At 47.2% G+C, this 22,446-nt stretch overlaps 4 protein-coding genes across 5 annotated transcripts; 2 read left to right on the forward strand and 2 right to left on the reverse strand.

The window, feature by feature from the left end:
- Positions 1–950: 950 nt before the first annotated feature.
- Positions 951–7,325, reverse strand: zw10 (zw10 kinetochore protein). The gene is made up of 16 exons (XM_070983755.1): positions 7,128–7,325; positions 6,312–6,446; positions 5,835–5,936; positions 5,460–5,537; positions 5,192–5,351; positions 4,689–4,841; positions 4,311–4,508; positions 3,959–4,095; positions 3,619–3,801; positions 3,113–3,333; positions 2,928–2,999; positions 2,660–2,829; positions 2,389–2,519; positions 2,152–2,283; positions 1,848–2,050; positions 951–1,612 (listed from the first exon to the last, which is right to left on the reverse strand). Exons 1-16 carry the CDS (start codon positions 7,230–7,232, stop codon positions 1,492–1,494), a joined length of 2,301 nt encoding a protein of 766 aa, XP_070839856.1. The 5' UTR covers positions 7,233–7,325; the 3' UTR covers positions 951–1,491.
- A 312-nt stretch (positions 7,326–7,637) lies between these two features.
- Positions 7,638–13,752, forward strand: mks1 (MKS transition zone complex subunit 1). 2 transcript variants are annotated; one of them, XM_070983850.1, is made up of 18 exons: positions 7,638–8,010; positions 8,215–8,336; positions 8,632–8,684; positions 8,874–9,041; positions 9,270–9,367; positions 9,489–9,617; positions 10,191–10,295; positions 10,456–10,564; positions 10,655–10,711; positions 10,924–10,966; positions 11,050–11,112; positions 11,191–11,261; positions 11,336–11,405; positions 11,495–11,602; positions 11,846–11,979; positions 12,643–12,725; positions 12,996–13,093; positions 13,346–13,752. In XM_070983850.1, the coding sequence occupies exons 1-18, from the start codon at positions 7,934–7,936 to the stop codon at positions 13,447–13,449; spliced, it is 1,692 nt and encodes a 563-aa protein (XP_070839951.1). In that variant the 5' UTR covers positions 7,638–7,933; the 3' UTR covers positions 13,450–13,752. The 2 variants fall into 2 exon arrangements, with proteins under 2 accessions (XP_070839951.1, XP_070839950.1); XM_070983849.1 differs by having other exon boundaries at positions 7,659–8,010; positions 9,267–9,367.
- A 763-nt stretch (positions 13,753–14,515) lies between these two features.
- On the forward strand, positions 14,516–17,757 carry plekhb1 (pleckstrin homology domain containing B1). The gene is made up of 6 exons (XM_070983859.1): positions 14,516–14,679; positions 15,285–15,437; positions 16,520–16,622; positions 16,700–16,739; positions 16,835–16,925; positions 17,306–17,757. The coding sequence occupies exons 1-6, from the start codon at positions 14,643–14,645 to the stop codon at positions 17,437–17,439; spliced, it is 558 nt and encodes a 185-aa protein (XP_070839960.1). The 5' UTR covers positions 14,516–14,642; the 3' UTR covers positions 17,440–17,757.
- sc5d (sterol-C5-desaturase) lies at positions 17,646–21,933 on the reverse strand. The gene is made up of 5 exons (XM_070983858.1): positions 21,875–21,933; positions 20,954–21,171; positions 20,425–20,557; positions 20,236–20,336; positions 17,646–19,909 (listed from the first exon to the last, which is right to left on the reverse strand). The coding sequence occupies exons 2-5, from the start codon at positions 21,161–21,163 to the stop codon at positions 19,445–19,447; spliced, it is 909 nt and encodes a 302-aa protein (XP_070839959.1). The 5' UTR covers positions 21,164–21,171; positions 21,875–21,933; the 3' UTR covers positions 17,646–19,444.
- Positions 21,934–22,446: the final 513 nt, after the last annotated feature.

Here is a 22,446-nt window from a genome sequence, read left to right on the forward strand (position 1 = left end):
ATTAGTCATTTAATTGATTGATAATCAATTACTCTCCCATCAAAAATGTGCTGCCTGGATCTGCTGTTTTAGTTCATTTTAAGATGAATCCTGTAGTTTGGACTGTTGGATCAAACAAAACCATCTGCAGACGTCACATTCTTAACCAACCGTTAAAAAAATCTGCAGATTAAGATAATCAATATCATCCTTAACCTTGAAATCATCTCTCAAGGACACACTGAGACACGCGGGAACAGTAAAGATGGCAAAACAATATCAAATAATGTTTATATTAATATTGTTAGAAATTCTACATTTCTAAAAAGTCAAATATTAATTCTTTGCTGAAACATGATGATGAATGCCATACCTGTCGAGCATCGCTCCGCATGAAAACAGCTGCTGGCAGAACGTCACTTGAAGTTTGACCACATGAAGGAGACGGACGTCCAGCTGTGTGACGTCCAGCTGTTTGTCTCCTCCCTCAGAACAAAGCGCTGCAGCTTAGTGTCAACAGAGCATCAGGTCACTTCACCACAGCGATATTTAGACATCAGTCTGGATTAGCAGGATTATTTAGGGCAGCTGGATGGACCTTTTGGATGTCTCTGTCACAATCTGTGTTTTCAGGTTTACCCTTCAAAAAAACAATGAAACGTTTCAGAACCACTATGACAGTATGAAGCTCCACCCAGAGAGGCTAAATGTAGCTTAGCATAAAGACTGGAAACAGGGGGAAACAGCTAGCATGGTTCTGTGCAGCACCTCTGAAGCTCACTGACACGTTATACTTTGTTGATGAGGTGCTGTTCGGCTGTTTCCTCATCTCCAGTTTTTATGCTAAGCTAACCATCTCCAGGCTCCGGCTTCATGAGGTGTGAGAGTGGTACTGATGGTAACGGTTAAAGGACAGGTAAGATGGCGTACCCCGCCACCACGACCACCAGCACATTCACTACAAACAGTTTGGAAAAGTGGAATCTTTTGGTTTATTTGGATCAGTAATAAATACGTTACAGAAGAGCTCAGTTTAACGGCTCGTACAAGAAACTTGTCAGGGAGGGACGCAGGTCCAGAGTCTTCGTTAGAGCGAATCATCATTCAGAGGCATTTAGGTTCAAACACACGGCAGCAAAGAAAGAGAAAAGCTGCAGATGAAGTTTGACCAACAATGTGCAGCGAAGACATCACGTGTCAACAGATGGCGGGACGCTGGTTACACAACCTCCACTGGCTTTGTAGTGTTAAACCCTCAAATCTATACGACTGAGGCTGATGTAAAGACGCCTCGGCGTAATCTCTGCAGGACTAATTGCAGTCTGAGAATGAAGATCTCCCACAGATTGATCGCAGCCAGCTTAAACCTCAGTGAACCGGACCGGCAGCAGCACTGTCCCGCCTGCCACATGAATATATGAACCAAAGGAAATGAACACAGACATGAATCATAACGTCCTCAGAGGACAAAGTGCTGCAGCTTCGTCCTCGGTGCTGATTGTCTCTGAGTGTCTACTTGATTTTGGTCAGAGCTACAGCTCTCCTCTCGGTGTTCTGAAACAAGGCCCGGATCAGATTCTTCACCTCCGAACTGGAGAACTCCAACGCCAGCGGACCTTTGCCGTCAGCCCACCTGTGGACAGAAAGCACAGGCGAATCAGCCAATCACAAACATCCACAGAGGATGATGTCACCAGACACAGTTCTTTCAATGCTAAAGGTGTATTTATGTTCATGAGGAAGCCTGAAGAAAGCATGTCAGCACGGTGGTGTAACATGTTTTAGCAGTCTGACTCAGTCTGGACGTAATCATTCATCTCTAAAGATAACTGATCACCATCGAACAGTTCTTTAAGTTTCTGTCTCACCTGTCGACGATCTCCTGCAGGTTGGCCCGCAGCACGATGACCAGCTCCTTGAAGGTGCTCCACTTCTTCACGTAGAGAGGCACCTCCTCCTGATACCTCTTGTTCTTCTTCTCCTCAGCCAGAGGAATGAAGACCAGCGGACCCTCCTCAATGACGGTCTGGCACAGAGTGTGGAGGTGCTCACCATCCTCAGAGGAAATATCCTGCAGACACAAACAAGATGCTCACTGATCATCAACGATGTAACAAAGCAGACTGAGTTTTTCCCAGGTTCAGAGGAGCCGTGATGAAGCCATGGACGAACCTCCAGCGTCATGATTTTGGCGATGACCTCTGTGATGGCTGTGTTCAGGAGGTTGCCCATGGCTTTGCAGTAGATGCTGACTGGAAGCACATCCTGCCACACTGTTCCCAGCTGCTTCAGCTGATGGATGACCTGCAAACCAGGAAGGCAGCGTCACAGCTGAAGAGCTGAGTCAGCACATCTACGATGCATCATCATCATTAGAGCACATGTCGTGCTGAAGGCCTTTACTCTCACCTGTCTCACTGCTTTGCTGGCTGCAGTGTAGTTGTCTTCATCATCCAGGTTGCAGAAGTTGTGAGCGGTGGAAAGTCTCTCCAACAGTTCGGCTCTCTGAACGTTCATCTGTGCTAAGAAGCACTGAGCACCTGGAGGAGAAGGACCAGAAGGAGCTCGGCTTATTTCAGGGCAACATGAGATCAGATGTTCTGGATGCAGAAGCAGACACTTCAGTCATGAATGCCTGTTCCACATTTCATGGCTGACAGAGGCAGAACTGTCTGTTTACCCAGCTTCCTGAATCCGGGCACCATGTCGACAAATGTGGCCACGCCCTCGCTGAGGGGCTGTGGCAGGTGGGCTCTGAAATGGTGTCCCAGCGTGAGCAGGTGGTGGGCCAGGTACATGCAGTTGTTGTGTTGGATGGCAGCCAGGTGAGGGAACTTGAGCAGGTTCTCCCTAGACGGAGCAGCAGAGAAACAAGATGCAAGCAGTCACCTTCAGAGGAGATGAGCTGGTTTGACCTGCTGTGTGTCACATGACAGAAACATCCTTACTTGTGGTACGTCGGTACGACATCATAGAAGAGCTGGAAGATGTTTCTCACAGTGAAGAAGAGCTGTAACGCGCTGAAAACAACAAAAGAAAGATTGATTAGATTCTCTAACCCTGAGCCTCGAGGGCTGTAGAGGTCAGGACGACTCAGTTCAGCCCAGGCGACCGTCTGAACGCCGCGACTCACCACTGGGTGGAGCTTCCCACGGCTTCACACAGCGTGTTGAGAGCCAGCTCCATCAGCTGCTGCACCGACTCACTGATGCGACAGGCCGGCAGACACAGACTCCACGCAGACAGCTGCTTTGTGTTCTCCATCGTCTCCACCTTTGCGCTCTCTGGCTTCGCCTTCGCCTCCTGACCCGGAGGAGGCAGCTTGGGGAGGCGCAGCTTGTAGTCCGGTGTGATCTGACAGAGGATTGAAGAGAAAACAGAAGCAGTTCAATAAGACAGACAGGAAGCAGCTGAAGACTGAAGACGTGCTCGTGGTATTATTGAGGTTTTCTGGTGCAGCTGTACTGAAGATAACTACTATATTTCTATCATGTATGCAGATATTTTATCCAACTCCTGTAAATCCATTTCAAAGGGAATTTTGGGGAAAATTGTTCCTAAAACGTTGCTGATAAACTTCCCAGCAAAGTAAATGACATGTATGTCTAATGTGTCCTGGAGCCTTCAGCTCACACCTACTTTGACGGTGTTGTGCATCTTGGAGGTCATCAGCTTGCGGGCTGCAACGATCACGTCTTTGCACTTCTTGCTGGCAAAGTGACAGTTGACATTTCTGGCGTACTTGAGCAGGTCTGTGGAGTCGCCCTGCAGAAACTCCATCTCCTTCAGAGACTTCTCAAACTCCTCAGTTTCCTTGATCACCTTGAGCACGAACGACAGAGAATACTCTCATTAATAATGCAGATCTCATCCGCAGACACGAGCGTCGCTCAGCTAAAATAAACTGTGACACAGAGAAACTGTCTTTGTCCATGAGTGATGAACAGTGTGTGTTCTGTGTGTGTGCATCTGCTCATACACTGCTGTATTTATCCAGCTGGCTGCTGTTGGTGGGGATGGAGTAGAGCAGACACTCGTGGATGATGCACTGAGAAATTTCCTCCCAAATCATCTCCCCCAGGATGGCCGCAAGCTTTTTATCACCAATGGACACATCTGAAAAGCAACACACAGGTGATTTAGCGTTCTGTAGCTCATCATCGCTCAGCAGCACAGAGAGGTGAGAACAGATCACACACAGCTCTGCTGATCTTTTTGGGGGACGAGGACCCTAAATGACACAAACAGCTCGTGTCTCATGAAGATCAGCCTGTAAATCAGACTCTGAGCCGCCTGACGTTTGATTTCTGACGTATTTCACCGTACTGTACCGAGCAGGTGTGCGTGCAGCGTCTTCAGCACCAGGAGCAGTTTGCTGTAGACCTGTGAAGGCGTGGACCTGTCCTCATGGCTGTCCTCCAGACACTGTAAGGCCAGGACGGTTCCCTCATCCTGCTGCTCCGTCACCCTCACTGACAGTGACGGGTACATCACCAGCGGCTTCAACATGTTCTTCAGCAGCACCTGACCTGGACCACAACAGACAGGAGGACGGAGCAGGTTCAGAGCTCGACACGACGAGTTTCTCTAAACGCAGTCATACAAAAGTCACCCAACCGCCAACGAAGCGTCTGGAGGGTAAGAAGACACATTTAACAGACTGTGAAAGGACGGCACACTGAACAGTGAGCGGCGGTCCTTGTTCTTACTGAAGAGCTTGATCTTGTGCTGAAGGTCTCCCTGGATGGCCAGAGCCTGCAGGACGCAGCACAGCAGAGCCGATGGTTTAGCTTCACCGTCCTTACTGCAGGCGCGGCTCAGGTTCAGCTCCACCTTCAGGAAGGACTTTGGACCTGCGGGTTCTGGTGGGACATGTCCAACAGTCACTACTAACACTTCACACTGAAACACGCCTGCTGTCATATTTAAAACACATAAGAAATGCTGACGAACAGCTGTTATAATACTGGGTGAAAGGTTAGAGTGAGTATTGGTTTGCAGCCTGCACGATCCTGTATGATCAGTATTGATGTGCACTGATCAGTATCACATGTACACCTACACTAAACACCGTCAGGAAGGAAAGTGCCTCTCAGTAAAGTCTGCTGTACCTGTACCTGTACCTGTACCTGTACCTGTACCTGTACCTAAGCTGTATTAGTATCACGGCTGACACACGCACTGACACTCCAGCGTCCTGAGGAAGTCTTACCCTTTGAAGGCGGTAATCTCCAGATGACGAGGCCCTTCCACTCATCTCCCAGGTGGTAAATTAGGTTTTCTCTCTGCACTGTCAACTCAGAGCTGAGAGCGCTGAGCAGAGGCAGCTGGGAGGTTTTCCAGCCTTTGAGTGAATCCACACTGTCCCTCGCCTGAAAATATATTACCCATTAATCTGCATGTATGATTTCAGTTAGACCACCCAGCCCTCGTTTGGAGTGGAGGTCAGGTCACGTGGACGTGATGTAAGCAGCTCTTACCCGTTCCAGCTGTTTGGCTGCATCAACGTACTTTTTGTCCAGTAAAGCTTTCTTGAACTCCTCCATGGCGTTGTGAAACTGAGTCACAGAAAATACAACAGAAACATTCAAATGTGTAAATTATGGATAATCAAAACACCAATTTTCCTCCACTAATAAATTTCTGAGAGCTAGACTTTTACTTCATTTATGGCTAACAGCAAAGGATTCGGTTTCTTTTTTCATTATAAGCTCAAGAAAGTGACATTAGCATCTTTATGATTTCAAGATGCAGAAAAATCAACTTTCATTTTACCCATAAGTTCAGAATCTGTGTACAGGAGCCACGTGGAAACTCCCCGACACGATCAGTTTCTCACTTCATGCATGTCGTACCTGTTTCAGGTGTCCCAGCATTTTTATAATGATCGTATTTTTCTCCAGCTGCTGCTTCAGCTTTGCGTACTCAGTCACAGCCGAGTGGATGTTCTGCTGCACCTGCAGCCACAGACACAAACACAGGACAGCTCAGAGTATTAGTCATATTTCTATTACCATCACATATTATTGTAATTACATACATCTACTACATACTTACAGTCATATCTCTATTACATACATGCATCATTTTACCATAAATCATATTTCTTCTATTGTTATAGCTGTTACTGTTTCTCTTTCTAAATGCAGCGGCTCGAAGCCGATGGTCGCCCGTCCAGAGTCTGCTTCTACTCGAGATCTCTACTCGTGAAAAGTCTCCTGGCTGTTGTCAACAAGTGCTTGTTCATGGAAATTAAATGCAAATGAACGGAGCTGAATTTAATCAGCCTCGAGCAGAGCTGAATCCAGTCTGTCGTGCTCTTTCACACTTACCTCAGTCTCAATACAGTTTTTAAGGACATCCATTTCTTTGGAGACCTCATCAACCTGCACCATGAGCTCCTCGGATCCTTGAAGACTGGGCAGGAAGTCAGTATACCTCTTGTTTATCATGTCACACACTTCTTCCTGTGAAAATAACAGGGAGAAAACACAGATAATAGATAGATTTAACGAGGCATACGTTTTGCTTTAAGCACTCAGCATGACTGTTTGCTCGTTGCTTGTTTACAGTTCTATTCATTGTTCTGTATGATTGCCATTTACTTCGGTCATACTAAATTAGTCTCGTTGTGAGTATCATTATTATCATTGTGATTCTCTGCATTAAATCATTCTAACATGATCTGTGAAGGACTTCACTGAACAGTCAAGGAGTAAAGTTGTCACTGTTGGCTAAACTTCATTCGATAAACTGACCAAAAGTTACTGTGAGACAGTAGCAGAACATTACTGTTGATATAAATGTATTTTATCAAGGTTTAAAATTAACATTGTAACGTGTACTTTTACTGAGTATAATGGAGCCACGTAGTCAACTGTCACTACTTATTCTGCACCACATCTGGCTAGCTAACAGTCTTGCTAACTAATGTAGTTAAACTAGCTGGATAGTCCGCTCTGTATTCAGTAATGATGAAGCTAATGTTTATTTGCAGCTAAGAGTTACTTCAGGGAGCACAGCAGAAGTCCAGCTGGTCTTAGTCAAAGGATCGGTGAAGTTTCGTATCTTTCAGTGTTGGCGCTAACAGCTAACGCTAGTTCAAACTTTACTTAGCGAAGCTAACGCTAAGCTAGCTAATGGATTACCTTTGTATCTTCCACCTTTCGCGACATCTTGCTTATTTTGCTGGACAGGTCCTCTTTCTCCAGTTTGCCAGAGCTGGCGAGCACTTCAGTTACAAACGACGACATGTTTTACAGTAATGTTTTAAGCTAATATGAACTGTGACAGACCAGAACAACAAGCCAGGACCCGCCAGGTGGTCTGATTGGTTCCGAGATGTCGCCAACAGGATCCGCCTTCCCCGCCTTCTTCTTCATTTGGTATTTTATGACAAATTTCTATCGTAGTGCGCCATTACCGCCACCACATGTTACGGGAGTGTATAACATTAGGTAGTATCAGCACTGCAGTAAGGAAAAACATTATATCGCGAAGTCTTTCTGGGAAGCCTTGTTAGTCTCTTAGTTAGCTTAAAGAAACAGGCTTAGAAGAAATAACGTAGTTTTTCCTCTCTCTCCTTTCCTACCGATTTACTGGTTCCTCCTCCAGCTCAGCAGGTGGCGGTAATGCTCGTGTAGGCTAGTTTGCTAACCGCCAAATTATCTAAACAAGAAGAAGAAAAACTACCGAATCTCTATGGCAACGACAACTATATATTTGCCGTGCTTCGTGTTGATAGCTCGTTAGCTTCGTTTGGTATCTGCTATCACCAACATCAGATGTTTCTTTGCTGACAGTGGTGTATTTGCACGCGCGACAAGCGGTTAGCTAATAAAGTGCAAACCGGGTGTAAAAAAACTCGATGTGATCTAACGCTAGCTAACAAATGTGCTAGCTAACATTCAGCCCAGAGCTTTCCACTGATGTTTACGTGCTAACGTTAAGGTTAATGGCAGACTGTTGGAACACAGACACCGGAGAAGCCGTGTTTCGGTCCCGGGATGTTGTCAAAAACCTGAGAATAAAGTAAGTAGCTGATGGTAGCATAGCTGGCTAACGTAGCTGATTAACGTTAGCTTAGCCACAAAATGCTAACATTACAGAGCGGTGGGTGGATTCACAGTGGACTGTTAGCTCAGAGTAAGAACCTGCTTCTGCACACCTTATGGTGATCTTTCTCAGTCTCAGGACGTCATTTCAACACGGTATCCATCTGTTTCCCCGCTTCAGGGTGCGCATAGAGAGGGTGACCTCCACAGCAGCCCTGTCCCAGCACCTCCAGCAGCAAGTTCTGTCCCTGCAAGACAGAGGAGCCATTGAACTGGAAACCCTCACCTCACAAGGCCAGACAGGTACAGAGGAGGTCCGAGGAAGAGTCCAGTGCTGGATAGTCTCACACCTTTCACTTATTTCCTCCCTTCTGTTGCACCACTTTAAATCGGTTTGCCTCTTTGTCCCTGACCTTTAGTTTGGGACTGTGTGAGCAGTTGTTTGGGCTGCTGTGGGACCTGAAGTGGTGATGTTGTCTACATAAAGTCATCCAGACCATTAAACCAGGACTGGCACAGGAGTGCAGCAGGCATCGAGGGTGTTTGTTTCCTTCAAAACATGTTTTAATAGCTTGACATTTCTGTTCCTCTCTCACAGGTGATAATGAGGAGGAGATAGTGGTCGGCTGGCAGGAGAAACTCTTCAGTCAGGTAGTTTTTCGTACCTTCATCCCAAAGCACATTATAATGGTAAACTTGCTTTAGCTCAAAGTGCTGCAGATAAAAAAAAGTTTAAAGGTCAACAGTTAAAAATTATTTTGTGAGTTCTTATTTTCCACATCCTTGAAAAAAAAGTGCGTGCTCTTATGAAGCCCACATCCTCGTTGTTTGTGGTCCCAGTATGAGATGGAGCTGTTCCAGAACGAGGCGGCATGTCAGACCCCTCTGGACCGTCAGTACCACACAGAAGTCAAGGCCCTGAACAGGAACAAGGGCCGGCGAAATCACAGAATCTTCACGTATACTGATCACGACCGCTACACAGACTGTCTCCCATTCCACCAACTGGTAGGTCGACACCCTCATTCAGTCGTTCACACTACAAAACAGGTAAAAGTCAAGCTGGAATGAGAGTTTCATACATTCATGTCTTTGTTTATTTCACACAGTGTTTGGTGTCAATGGATCATTGTTTCTGAAGCACTACAAATCGATATCTTGAATGAAATGAACGCGAAACCTCAGATTCTGTCACTGTTTCAGTAAACGTCTTGTTGTCTTTGATCCTGAAAGCAGCACTCCACTGAGTTATTGACCACAGCCAAATCCAGCCCCACATTCCTGGCCGAAAGGATGGCGAGCGTGAGACACCGGCGGCAGGACAGACGCACCATGTAGGTGGAAGGATTGATAAGTTTCTGTTCAGAAACTTTGATCCAAATGATGCTCGCTGATCCTCACAGTGTCTAATGGTTCAAGCTGCCGTGTGAGAGCATCGTCTGGTATGTTTCGCAGGGATTGTAGCATCCCGAAGACGAAGATCATCAACTGGGAGCCCACAGAGGAGTTTGTGAAGAGCAGTCATGTGGTGAATAGCACCATGCAGACCATGCACATCATGGGAGACCTGAGTCCCCCTGGAAGGTAAGACCATGAGCTCCATTCCTTCCAGTTCAGTCTTTAATGTTCCACATGGGCGTTTTGACTCAGCAGTGAAACAACAGACTCACCCATCAGTTTCCACCTGCGACGTTCTCGAACTCTTGATTCTGCCCAGACTGCGATCAAACGTCAGAGTGTAACGTGTGTCGGTGGAGCTGTTGGACGTGTCAGCAAACGCTGTGTCTCTCAGGTGTTCAGCTGAACGAGCTGCTTCTTTCCCTTTGCAGAGGAAGTCTGTAGCTTGTTGACAGCAGCTTGTTATGGCAGGAAGCTGCAGAGTTAGTCGACCTTTCAAGGCATTTTTCCCCGTAAGAACGTGGTCAGACTGTGCAGCTGTTATCTACACCTGGCTGAGGTCTGACAGCAGTGCGAGGGAGACCAGCTCCAGGTGTGGTCGACCTCAGCAGATGGTCACAGTGCAGTCATACATACAGAGTCAGCTGTTCCACTGTGACATTTAGGAGGAACGTCTGGCAGAAGTCGACTCAGTGAAGGAGCCTTGTGCTGTTAGCAGGTTTCATTCACACTGAATCCTCTCTGCATCTGCTCTCTCAGGCTGGGCCGGAAGGAGAACGAATGTTTGCTGGTGACCATAAAGACAGATGGCTGTGGAACAGTCATCATAAAGCCTGACTTCAACAAAGGCAAAGAGCCCTACAGGCGAGTCCACGACGCGTGTGTGCAGCTCCAGCACTGACCTTTTTTAAGTTCACCGCTTTGGTCGAGACTGAACGTCTCTACAGATACTGGACGGATCATTGTAAGGTTAAAGAAGGGATGAAGAAATGGAAATAAAACCAGTCTGTGTGTTCCTCTGCAGGATTGTGACGAATGGGGACAAGAGAGAAGTTTGGCGTCTCTCTGTGGAGAACGTGTCCAAAGCCATGAAGCCGGAGGAGCAGGAGAGGGAGCAGAACATGTACAAAGACGTGAGTTCATGTCCATCACGGGTCCCACAGCCCCGAGCAGAACGTAGAACCTTTAACGTTCATGTGCTGCGTGTTCTCTTCTGTCTCCAGCTGTACGTACGACACAAGGAGTACCTCAACAGCCTCGTTGGACAGGACTTTGAGATGGTAAAGCATTCAATGAATCATCTCCAGAGCTGAACTTAATCTGAAAACAGGGACCAGGATCCGTTTTAGAGGAGGAGACGTACTTTATGAATCACTCCACACAACCACATGTTATTATGGATCAAACATGACTGGACTGAAGACAAAATGTGTTAAAACCTCTTTGTGTTCTGTTGCATTTGACAAACACGCTGACTGCGTCTCCTCCTCAGCCTCCTGTGGGTGTTCTGCGTTACCTGATGAATGGAGAGATAGGTGAGCTCAGCCGTGGTCCTCGCTGCTCTAACTGTCAGTCATCAGTGTTTGAATCTCTCCTTCTTCTTCTCCTCTTCACTCAGTCGCAGCCAGAGGTTTTGAATATGATAACTTATACATCCACTTCTTCATGGAGCTGCCCAACAGTAAGTCACACGTGTGTGATGTTTTTCAAACCACATGAAGTTCAGCTCGTCACCGTGTTCGCTCTGCTTTGTTTGAAGGTTGGTCCAGTTTGCCGTTCCAGTCGCTCTCAGGTGTCACTCACACCTGCAGGACCAGGACTTTAGGCCAGGTGTGTGTGCTGCACAGGTCTCCAGAGCTCTTCTGCTGACGTCTGTTCGAGCTCACCTTTCTCTCTGCCAACAGGAAAATGTGGCTTTCTTCAGTTTCCCCTTCAGCTTTGAGGCTTTCTACATGTGCGAGAAGGAGAGCGAGGGTTGGTGTGGATGTCGTGTTTGAAGTTAATCTCAGTGCTTCGGTTTATCTGAATCAAACGCTGACTCGTGAGTTTTCTGCCTCTTTCAGAGTTGGTTCCTCAGTGGCCTGTGCTCTACTTCAAGGTTCTCTCTCTGGACTCGTGGCAGCGCTATCGAACCGAAGGCTACGGCTACCTGCTTTTTCCTGCCACGCCCGGTACGCCGTGCGCGCCGTGCGCGCCGTGCACGCCGCAGAGCTGCTGGTTACAGTCAGGGCTGCAGCACACAGTTATCTTCATCACTCGTTAATCTGCTGGTTACTTTTTTCTGATTGAGGATATTTGCAGTTCATTTCAGCTGCATTAACACGTTCAGAAAGTGTGAAGGAACGTGTGAAAACACCTGTGTGACATACAGAAGCTCAACGAGACGATGAGTCTTTTTTTCTCATGTTTATCAGGTAAACACACCGTCACATGCCACACCTGGAGACCCCTTCAGACGGGGACGGTCTCCGCACTGCGGCGCTTCTTCATCGGGGGGTCTGCGGAGCTCGAAGACCTCAGCTACGTCAGAGTCCCGGGGACCTTCAAGGTGAGCTCAGACCTCTGTGGGGATGAAGAGCGAACATCAAATCAAATCAGTTAAACTCACTGAGCTCTTTGTTTCCCTCAGAGATGCACAGATTCACCTGGAGTTTCTGTTTACACACTTTCAATAGTTCCACTGTTTTCCTGCTGAGAATAAAAAATGTAGAAAAGATGCCGTTAAATTTACTGGACTGCTCCCACTGTGAAGGTACTTCTGCGCTTCAATCTGATCGTTTGCCTTTTTTCATCCACTCCAGTTCATTATATTCAGTGTACAGATGTACAGTATTAATACTGCGTGCAGTGTCAGGACAGTACTGGACACAGCTTCACTCCTCATGCTGAACAAATCAGGTTTTCTCTCAGATGGCATCATTTCTTTACTTCACTGCTGAACAGAAACCCACAGTAGGACGACTACTGCGTTCCCTCAGCTGCACTGCAGTACTGTAAAGTACTTTTGTGCAGTATAACGTCTTTGTTAAAACATCTCTCAGCAGTATTTGAAGGTACCTGTGGAGTTTTCCTGTCAGGAAGGGTTAGGGTTAGTCTGTTTGTCTGTTTTCCACAAAGTCTCTTTTATGTTTCCCTCCTGAAACCTTTGACACGCTGAATGTGAGTATTTGTGGACGTGCTCTGATCAGAGGACTACTGTTTGTGTCTGCAGGGGGAGAGGCTGAGCCGCTTCGGCTTTTGCACTGAAACCACAGGAAGCGTCACCTTTCATTTGCACTGCGTGCAGCAGGCCAGGTGAGTGCTGCTGGATCCAAACATGCCTGTGATTGGTTGTGAGCATCAGTTTCACAGCGGTCTCAGCACCACCGTGAACTTTGAGGAAAAAGCTCAGGAGTGACATTCAGGCTCCGTCCGTAGTCTTCCTCATGTCGAAGACGATGAATTGATTATCAAAAATTTAATGGATTTTGAGCGTGGAGCCTGACAGCAGGTGACTCACAGGCCTTCAGTTCCTCAGAGTGTGTGTTGAAGTCATCAGAAACCTCTGTGTTGTGTATGTTTCAGAGCCTTCATCGATGCCGCCCTGCTGAAGAAGAGGAGGCAGAAAGTGTTCGACCAGCTGGGAGGATTCAGCCAGCAGGGAGCAGTCTGCACCATCCTGGGTAAAGACACGCTCACAGAATGGAGGTTTAAAGATGCAGATCAGCTCCTCAGGAAACAACTTGGCTCCAGATTTGTGCTTTGCAGCAACAAATCTGTGATCAAAAGAACAGAAGCGCGTTGGTTTTCTTCCTCTTTGACTGAACGACAAGATGAACATTCAGAAGAAAATGAAGTTTGTTATCTATGAGCACTTTTACTGTGTGTTTTACCGTTTCCTTCTTCATCGTTCATTCGTCTTTGTTTCCTGTCAGAGGCCTTTCAGAGAGCCAGGAGGAAGATGCAAGAGGCCCGAGAGGCTCTTCCCAGAGATCTCATCAGCAACACGTCCCAGCTGCAGACCCAGTCCTCGGCTTAGCTGTGACATGGACGTGAAGACAGCTGAACGTCTGAGACGCTGGACTGTTGTGTGGTCTGATACGGACCAACGTTACCAGCAAGTAGAAGAAAACCGTGTTCGACTGCTGTTTGTTCTGTTTGTGTCACCACACCTTGAATTCTGTGTCACTGTGTCTCATTTTCAGGGTTTCAGACTGAAGTTTGTATGTTTTCCAGTAGAATCATGTTTCCTGTGAAATAAGCTTTTTTATTTGAAAGATAAATGTTATTTTTGGTCATTTTTCCTCGTGTGATTAAAACCACCTTCATTCAGATTTCATACAAAATTAGACTGGTTTAAATTAAGTCAGCTGGTGAGCAGACGAGCTGTCTGACAGGTTTCTGAGTGATCACCTGAGAGGCCTCACAGGTGAGTCTGATCACCTGAGAGGCCTCACAGGTGAGTCTGATCACCTGAGGCCTCACAGGTGAGTCTGATCACCTGAGAGGCCTCACAGGTGAGTCTGATCACCTGAGGCCTCACAGGTGAGTCTGATCACCTGAGGCCTCACAGGTGCGTCTGATCACCTGAGGCCTCACAGGTGCGTCTGATCACCTGAGGCCTCACAGGTGCGTCTGATCACCGTCACTGCAGACGATGATGATCGTGAGCGTCAGAAAGACTGATTCTGATTTCAAACACTGCTGTCAGAACATCGTCAGGTGACTGCTGACATACAGCAGACAGCGTTTTCTGGAGCCATAACAGGAAATGATGTCACTGTACATCCAGGGAAGACTCATAACTGACCTGGGAACTGTTACAAGAGGCTAATCCTCACGTTATTTCAGTGCTGGATTAACTCATGAAGACACGCTCTGTGTGAGCAAACAAGGCCGCCATCACGTGACTTTATTTCCCGACATGTAACCTGAACGAACAACATGGCCGAGGCGTGAGACACAGTGCGAGAGTCAGGAGGACAAATCAGTGAAGACAGAGTGAGGAAGAGGAGAGCAGAGGAGAGGAGAGGAGAGGAGAGGAGAGGGTGTGGCCCAGCACTCTGGTAATCCACAATGATCCTGTGAGTCAGTCTTAGTCCTGAGCAGAGCCACATTAATCTGCAGGACCTCAGCGTCTGTGGATGTGACCGAGGAAGAGGAGGGTGAACCCAAAGTTTACATTTCAGCTGGATTATTATCGTCGTAAGAACTGGGACCACGGCGAGACACATGGCGCTCCTGAGGTCCGGCTGGCTGTGGAGACAGAGTGAGTGCAGTCATGGCTGAACTTTGACTCCTTGTGTGATTTATGTGAATGAAGGCTGGCAACACGTTCAGCAGAAATGACTCCTCTGATGAATCGGTCAATAAAAACCTGCAGGACTCACTGAGGAAGAAAGTCATCGTTAGCAGCAGTTTGAGCGGCCACAGAAAACACATCAGTGCATGGAAGACGACAAACAGATGACGAGAAAGTTTATTCTAACAATAAAGAAATCATCTTTAATCTTCATTTAACACCAAACAAACCTTTTACTGCAGGTTCACTGCGTTTAAAGCTGAACCTCAAACGAAGAGAAATCTGTGCCTGTTATGAAACTCCTCTCTCTCTAACTTATAATCCCATTAATTGTCCCGTCCATGTCTTTAAGTGGCTTAGCCGGGACAGAGAGGGAGGATGTAACTGCTGGAAAACAGACTAAAAACACACACACACACACACACACACACACACACACACACACACACACACACACACACACACACACACACACACACACACACACACACACACTCAGCTCACTGAGCTTCATGAATGTCCAGTTTGAAGGACGAACACTAACGGGACGCTGTGACGTGTCTCTGCTCCAGCTTCTGTCCTGAAGCGCTGGAAGTTGAACTGGTGTGACCTTTGGATCGATGGGAGTCTTTGCTTCTACAAGACGGACAGCAGGCGAGAGCTGGAGCACCGCATCAGCCTCAAGATGGCGTGTGTGGACGTGAAGTCTGGCCTGGAGTGTGGAGGTAAATCCTGCTTCACGGGTCGATCATTAAAAACACAAGCGCCGCTCAAACAGCAGAGACAGTCAGTGAGTGAAGAGCAGGACGTTTCCTCAGGAGACGTGGACACCAAACTCAGAGCAGAAAGAGAGACAGTACTGGAGTGGACTGAATTCATGAGGTGGACAGAAACAAGTAAATTGATCCTTTTTCACCAAAATGTTCACCAAAAAAAGTTTTTTTAAAGCTCCCAAGAGGCAAAAAGGTAAAAATTGAATGCAGCTTTAATTCTAATCAAAGCCCCAAAGTTTCCAAACATACCAGAAATATTCAGGTGAAAATGATCAAAAGAAAAAGACTAACAGAACATTTAGAGAGCTGAAACCATTAGTGGATTAATCGATCAACTGAAAATGAATCAACAACAACGTTAAACAAACAAATAACCATCAATGTTGTGAAATGAAACCCCACCAGAAAGCATTCGATAACGCTGAACTGCTCCGTCGACATTTCTGAATCTGAAACATCAGAGCAGGACTGACGGCAGACGACCCGAGTGAAGCTTCAGTTTGCAGACTGCCGACACTGACAGAGGCCTGACAGGCCGAGCAGTGCAGGCAGCTCTCCAGCAGGGGGCGCTAGAGACCCGATCAGCCAGTATGCATATTAAAAAAGTGATTTCTCACTGAGCTGCAGATAGAGACTAATCTCCCACAATGCAATGCACTCAGAGAACTGGCTTCAGGAAACAAAAGCTAACTTTTGGAGGTGTTTCTGTGAATCTGCAGTGGCTCTTAAAAGCTGCACTTTGACATCAGGTCCTCATCTGCCTGCAGTGTGTGGACGCTTATAGAGCTGAAATACACCTGAGAGACAGACGTGGACATTGTGAACAGGTGGACGCAGGGGACAGGAGTAGAGAGAGGTTAGAGGAGACAGGCTGAGGAGGCAGGTTCATGGTTCTGAACTCCACAGAGTTAAATATGTGAGAACATTTATCTCTGTGACGTGAGCAGAGCGTCCACGTGTCTCTGTCCAATGACTGAAGGCTGCTCACAGCGCTGACTCTCAGCTGAAGGATGTCTTTAACTCGTCTGCTGCAGCTTTGACTCCACCGGAGAGCAACCCCAGAGAGAACCGCATCGTGGTCCAGCTGAGGGACGGCTCATCGCTCAGCCTGTGCGCCAACAGCGAGGATGAATCCATGTAAGTACCTTCACCTCACTCTCACCGCCACCTCACAGCCATCCATCAGTCCTCACCGCTGTCCACGTCTGTCTCAGAGCCTGGAAGCTGACTCTGCTGGAGACCAGGAGGAACCCGGTGAGTGACCGTCGCTCTGCGTCAGAGCGCAAACACGACCTGCTGCTTCTCCGCTGAGTTTCCACCTCAGTGCTGAAGGTGTTTTCTGCCTGCAGGTGTTCACATATGACCCGTACGATGACTCCTACCAGGCCGTCCCCATCAGCAGCCACCACACCGTCTACATCACACCTGGAGCGGGACCAGGTGTGTCCACGCAGACTCAGCATGTTTCTGTTTCTCTGCAGAGTTCAGACCTTCGTGTGGTTCATAGCGAGCAGTTAACTGCACAGACGAAATATCCAAACACTTCGAAACGTTTTACAGCTGCCATGTTTGGTGCACTTACAGTCAGTTTGAAGTATATTTCTGGCTCATATTTCACATCGTGGTATTTTTTCCTTTAGTTGCTCACTGACAAAAAAATCTGCTCAGTTTCTTCTTAGGACGAGAAACTTTTCTTGTTTTTCACATTTTCACGTTTTTCATCTTAATACAACAGATTTTTTTTGTTGTGATTAGACTGATAATCAAGTTTTTCAGCCTTGCGTGGACGACCTCCAACATGCGTCTGTCTCGTCCCTCAGGAACCCACCAGGTGATCGTCCAGAGGGACCCGTTTGATGGACTGATGGAGCAGGTGGCGCTGGGATTGCTGGCAGGCATGGCGGCAGGGACGGCCATGCGATCCTTCCTCTGGATGCCGTTCTTCTTCTGCTGACCTGCAGCACTGACAGTCTGTGAGCAGAGGTCTGACATCATGAGATGACGTCACCTCTGGTATCGCCGCAAACGGCTGCTCCTCTGCTTCGTCACTGTTTGTCTCGTGGTCACGTCGGATGTGATTTCTCTTCTTCCTGCTTGTACATCAAAAACGCTGAATCTACTCATGAGCATTTGCGAACGACAGGAAGTCATTTTTGTATCTGAACGTTCTTTAATCTGCTGCCTGAATTTTACACTTTGAGCGCTTGATGAGAGTGTAGTTTGTAAAATGTGTCGCCTGCACCAGGAAATAAACTGATGGATTAAAATAGAATCAGAGATGGGATCAAAAATCATTGTTTGACTGCATGAAACAAACAAATCAGACACAACCAGTCACACAGGTGGGAGGTCGCTGCAGCTGAGCGCCCTAATGGCTCAATAATTTTAATACCAGTCCAGTAAAAATGAGCCTAAACATCACCATCAAGCACAGCTTGAAGCCTTTCACTAGTCCAAGTTCTATAGAAACTGCTAACAACACCACAGAAACTCAATATTTTCAAGTTTGTCTAATGATATGTCCAGGCATTCTCCAGAAAAAGGCGATTTATTGTATTTATCTGCAGAAATATCAATATTTATATTAATAAAAAGTACATTTTGGCCGTGTATGTTCGTAATATCTGTGCCTATATTTGGTCTATATATCTTTATATTGAAGCCGTTCCGCGTCTCATTTCTCTGTTAGCTCTGAATTCCGTGATTTGATTTGACCCAAACAGTAAACAACTCTATCTCATTGGCTATTCGAGGTGTCAGTCATCTACAAACTCAGCTGCGATTGGCTCAATTGTCACATGGCTTCAAATAGCAGGTCGTGATTGGTCAAGGGCCATTTAAAGGTAACGGAGGCAAAATGGCACGAGTTTATGTTTGCGGAAGTTGTTTCGGTTAAAAGACAGAAGACGAGCAGAAAACGAACGTTTTGCCTAATTTAACAGGAGAAAACATCTTTCTGTGGATTATTAGCGTGTTTTGGACTAAATATCTTCACTGCAGTGGATCTTCTTGTAGTGATGGCGAGATGAAGCCTTGAAGCCAAAAGGTTCACAGAAAGGTTCATTTCTCGAGGCTTCATGTGCACACAAACCCCCGCTGGTCAAAGACTGTTAAACAGATGTATTATAGATATATCATAGATATATTATAGGTGGTGATGGGTCGTACCGTGCTGGCACTTTGGAGCGGAACCTATAAATTATAAGTAATTGTAATTTTATCAATTTATAATGCACTCAAGACTGTCCTGCAGCAGTGCATCATGGGAATGACTGCCAAGACAAAGAAATCAATTCATCTTAATAAATGCATTTCAGGTATCGTTCAGGTATTCATTCAGAGAAATATAATTTAGATGGTTTAGTGTATTATGGGCATGTAACATGACCATACAATGGAATCTAATATTACATGTTAAATGTTTATCAGTAAATAATTTTGTCAACGTGTGAATAACTCATAAAGACAGGGGAACACTTGTTTTCAACCTGTTGCAGTGCTTTAACAAGCTAAGGGGCAGTGGACGTGCTGTGGACTTGGACAGTAAACCACGCGAGACGTCTTTCGTCTCTGATCTGTTAGTAGCTGGATTCATTTCTCCACAGAAAAACAGACTGATTGCACAAAGGTTGGCCTACTGAGATGAGCCTGAAGTGTCTAAAGTCTACAGTGAGTGAAGCTGCTTAAGAAATGATCTGAAGATGAACTGATTAGTCGTCTCGCTCGGAGCAGCTGATTGCGTCTGCTCCACCTCTGACTCGTCCCTGTTCCTCTTTGCTTTCTTGCTGGAGTGACGTTTCCTGGTGGAATAACCTCGTATCCGCTGACAAACCTCTGCAGGAGGGTCAGTGTTGTCTTCTGAAGGTAAGAACTGGCCTGGTTCTTGCCTCTAATGCAATCAATCACACTGATGCAGCACCACTGTCTTTACTTTTCACTCTCAGCACTTAGTCGTCGTTTCACTCCTCCTTACAGCTGACGTCCCTCGGAGCGTGTCCATTGGCTCGCCCTTTTGCCTTTGCCGCGTCTTCTCCGAGCTGCCCCCCTGCTTGAAGCTTCCGGATCAGGTCGTGGGGACCTTTGCCCATCAGGGCCGACGGGTGCCTGTAGGAGCCGCCCACGCGGTCCCACAGAGTGAAGTACTGGCCGTAGTTGAAGTCGAAGAAGAGGTGGTGGTCGGTGTGGTGAGCGGAGCCGTTGATGACGCTCGTCAGAGCGTCGGGGACGCGGTAGTCTCCGTCGTGGATGGAGATGGTCCAGATGTTGACGAAAACGTACAGGGCCAAGTAGAGGACCTTGTGGAGGGGGAAGAGGAACGGGTAGATGTGGTACGGGAGGCCCTGCAAGAAGCCGTCCACCGGGTGGAAGGCGTGGCTGGCGAAGGGCGTGGGGATCTTCCAGATGTGGTGTGGTTTGTGAAACAGCTGTTAGGGACAAAGACCAGCGAGGTCAGACTGAGACGGAGACAGAGACGGAGACGGAGACCGAGACAGAGACTGCTTTCTCTAAAAGTGACTTTGAGACGTTCCCTTCACTAATAAAACCAAAACCATGTGCACGATGAGGGGCCACGAGCAAACATCAGACTGATCATCATGTTGTCAGATGTGTCAAAAATTTAAGTGTTTCAGACCAAAATCTACATTTCAGTAATTAAACTGAGTCAAAACAACGACGTGCTGGTGTTGAAATGTGAAGAGCCAGAATGGTGAACATGACGAGTTCAGGGCAGAAGCTCGCCTGCGCTCACCTTGTAAATCAGCTTATGATGCAGGAAGCGATGAATCCAGTAGATGCACATGTCGGTGAAAAACAGGAAGGAGATCATACTCAGGAAGAGCCCGGGCCAACCTGAAAGCACAGAGACCACGTCACCTCTGACACCTTCCAGCCCAACGACAGAACGACCGGACGGCGGTCAGGACGGCGGGCAACGTACCCAGCGGGGATTCATCAACGCCATCGTACAGTTTGCTGTAACCTCGGACCTCAGCGAAAAACAAGGCCACCGTGGGAATGCTGATCCAGGGAAGAGACGTCATGGCGTACCTGATCTCCCTCTGAACCTGATTCTGAGGAGAAAATCAAGATTTCAAACCACTGAGTGTTTGGCCAGATGTGCAGAGGCTGTGACAGCAGCGTAGAGCGTAAAACTAGTTCACGTGAAGAGACCTTTCTAAGACTAAAGCTTCCAGCAACGCAGACATAACGTCTGTCAGACAGGATGCAGTGAACGCCTCTCCAGCCTCAGGCAGAGCAGACGCTTTGATTCAGTCCTCGCTCGCTGAGCTTCAGGAAGGCGTCACTCATGACGTGACTGCAGCAGTGCGTGCTTCATCCTGCAGGTGTTCAGGTGCGCATCCGCCTCTTGTCGATGCAAAGTTCAGCTGATTGCTTCGCCTTCAGTCGTGCTGACGCTCACTTTATCACTCACTTATTAACCTGATGATCAGAACACGAGACTGTACCTCTAAGAAGAGCGGGTGTTTCTTCAGGTTGTGGTCAAAGATGACGTAGTAGCTGATGGCCCCCAGGCCCAGGTACAGGACGGCGGCCCCCAGGTTGGTCAGCACCAGCAGGCTGATGATCTGCCGCAGGGCGCCGTCCTCAGGCCATGACGCCGGGTACACGTACGGCGTGAGGACGTAGTAATCGGCAACGTTCAGCACAAGATCCATGTTTGAATCTGTGGATGGAAACAAGACGCAGAGAGAAACTCAGAGAGGTGAAGCAAACTGCAGACCTCACACTTCACAGGTGTGAAACACCTGGAAACGAATGATTGACAGGATGCTGAACACAGCTGGAGTCAGCTGAGGCTCAGAGCTCGCAGGAAGTCCAGCAAGTGGAGCTTCATTAGGACTGTTTGGTAAAGTTTGTGTTTCTGAAGCCGAAAAGTTTCCCCTCGCTGATGGACAGCGTCCAGAGACTTTATGTGGACGGATTTCATAGGATGAGAGAAAGTTTCAGCCATGATCTAAAATCCTGAAGATAATTAATGTGTGAAACACTGAAAGTACAGCTGAACATTTCTCTGTTATCAAACATACAGTTTGAAGTACACGCAGTATTAGTACACAGGGAGTATTGACAGTACTGCACAAAGGATTCTTTTAGATGAGCGGATGAATGTGTGATACATGACAGCGTGAACCACGTCATGCACGTTTTCAACGTTAATTCCGTGAAAACTGCTGGAAAATGATCGAGATGTCACATTTACGTAACTTCTCCATCGACCGTTAACGTTACGTGACGCAACTCCATGAAAACGTGAACAATTAGATGCATAAAAAACGGCAAAAGCTGCATCACGTGGTCACATTAGTGAGCAGGTGAGTCGATTTTTTAACATACATTTAAATCCATAACGTGAAATAAAGCCGTACCTGCTCTGTGTTGCTCCTCTTCCGGCTCCGCACAGCTGCGATGCTCATGAGCGAAGGCGGCGACCACTCACTGCTGGTTTGCGTATGACGTCACAGAAAGGGCATCCAATGAGCGCGTAGGTTCCCATCACGGCAGGGTTGTTGTTATTTCTGATTGGCCGATTGGAGGATCTGATCATGGTCGTGCAGGTAAGAGACGCTGATCGACAGACGGACGCTTGATTTACGATCAGGGGGCGGAAATGTGGTGTGAGAGCAGCTGATAGATGCGAAAATAAAAGGAAATAAATGTCAAATACGAAAAACGAAATGCATGGAATGATTCAAAGCTGCACTTTGCCAAACGTCGCAGAGAAAATAACTGACCAGTATGAACCCAGCATGACCAGCAGGCTCCCAGTCCTCCGTCAGGAAAGATTGAGTGGAGAGAAGGGGGGGTGTAGTTCAGCATGGTGGAGGAGGCCAAACACTGGGATGCCGAATTTTCCAGAATGTGTAATTTAATGGAAAACGCCCTTAATGAAGTTATGTGGGTGAATAATTTTAGAAAATTAGCCAGATTTTTGAATGAA

The sequence above is a fragment of the Chaetodon trifascialis genome, chromosome 16, assembly GCF_039877785.1.
Source record: "Chaetodon trifascialis isolate fChaTrf1 chromosome 16, fChaTrf1.hap1, whole genome shotgun sequence".
Lineage (NCBI taxonomy): Eukaryota > Metazoa > Chordata > Actinopteri > Chaetodontiformes > Chaetodontidae > Chaetodon > Chaetodon trifascialis.

Excerpts from the sequence above, each read along its gene's own strand:
- plekhb1 (XM_070983859.1), top strand. The coding sequence starts at position 14,643 with ATGGCGCTCCTGAGGTCCGGCTGGCTGTGGAGACAGA. Across the intron at positions 16,623-16,699 it reads AACAGCGAGGATGAATCCAT|AGCCTGGAAGCTGACTCTGC; the intron begins GTAAGTACCTTC and ends CGTCTGTCTCAG. Across the intron at positions 16,740-16,834 it reads TGGAGACCAGGAGGAACCCG|GTGTTCACATATGACCCGTA; the intron begins GTGAGTGACCGT and ends TTCTGCCTGCAG.
- zw10 (XM_070983755.1), bottom strand. The coding sequence starts at position 7,232 with ATGTCGTCGTTTGTAACTGAAGTGCTCGCCAGCTCTGGCAAACTGGAG. Across the intron at positions 4,096-4,310 it reads GCTGCACGCACACCTGCTCG|ATGTGTCCATTGGTGATAAA; the intron begins GTACAGTACGGT and ends GTTGCTTTTCAG. Across the intron at positions 1,613-1,847 it reads CTGCAGGAGATCGTCGACAG|GTGGGCTGACGGCAAAGGTC; the intron begins GTGAGACAGAAA and ends TTCTGTCCACAG.
- sc5d (XM_070983858.1), bottom strand. The coding sequence starts at position 21,163 with ATGGATCTTGTGCTGAACGTTGCCGATTACTACGTCCTCACGCCGTAC. Across the intron at positions 20,558-20,953 it reads AACACCCGCTCTTCTTAGAG|AATCAGGTTCAGAGGGAGAT; the intron begins GTACAGTCTCGT and ends TTTTCTCCTCAG. Across the intron at positions 19,910-20,235 it reads ATCATAAGCTGATTTACAAG|CTGTTTCACAAACCACACCA; the intron begins GTGAGCGCAGGC and ends TGTCCCTAACAG.
- mks1 (XM_070983849.1), top strand. The coding sequence starts at position 7,934 with ATGGCAGACTGTTGGAACACAGACACCGGAGAAGCCGTGTTTCGGTCC. Across the intron at positions 8,685-8,873 it reads AGGAGAAACTCTTCAGTCAG|TATGAGATGGAGCTGTTCCA; the intron begins GTAGTTTTTCGT and ends TTGTGGTCCCAG. Across the intron at positions 11,603-11,845 it reads GCTTTTTCCTGCCACGCCCG|GTAAACACACCGTCACATGC; the intron begins GTACGCCGTGCG and ends CATGTTTATCAG.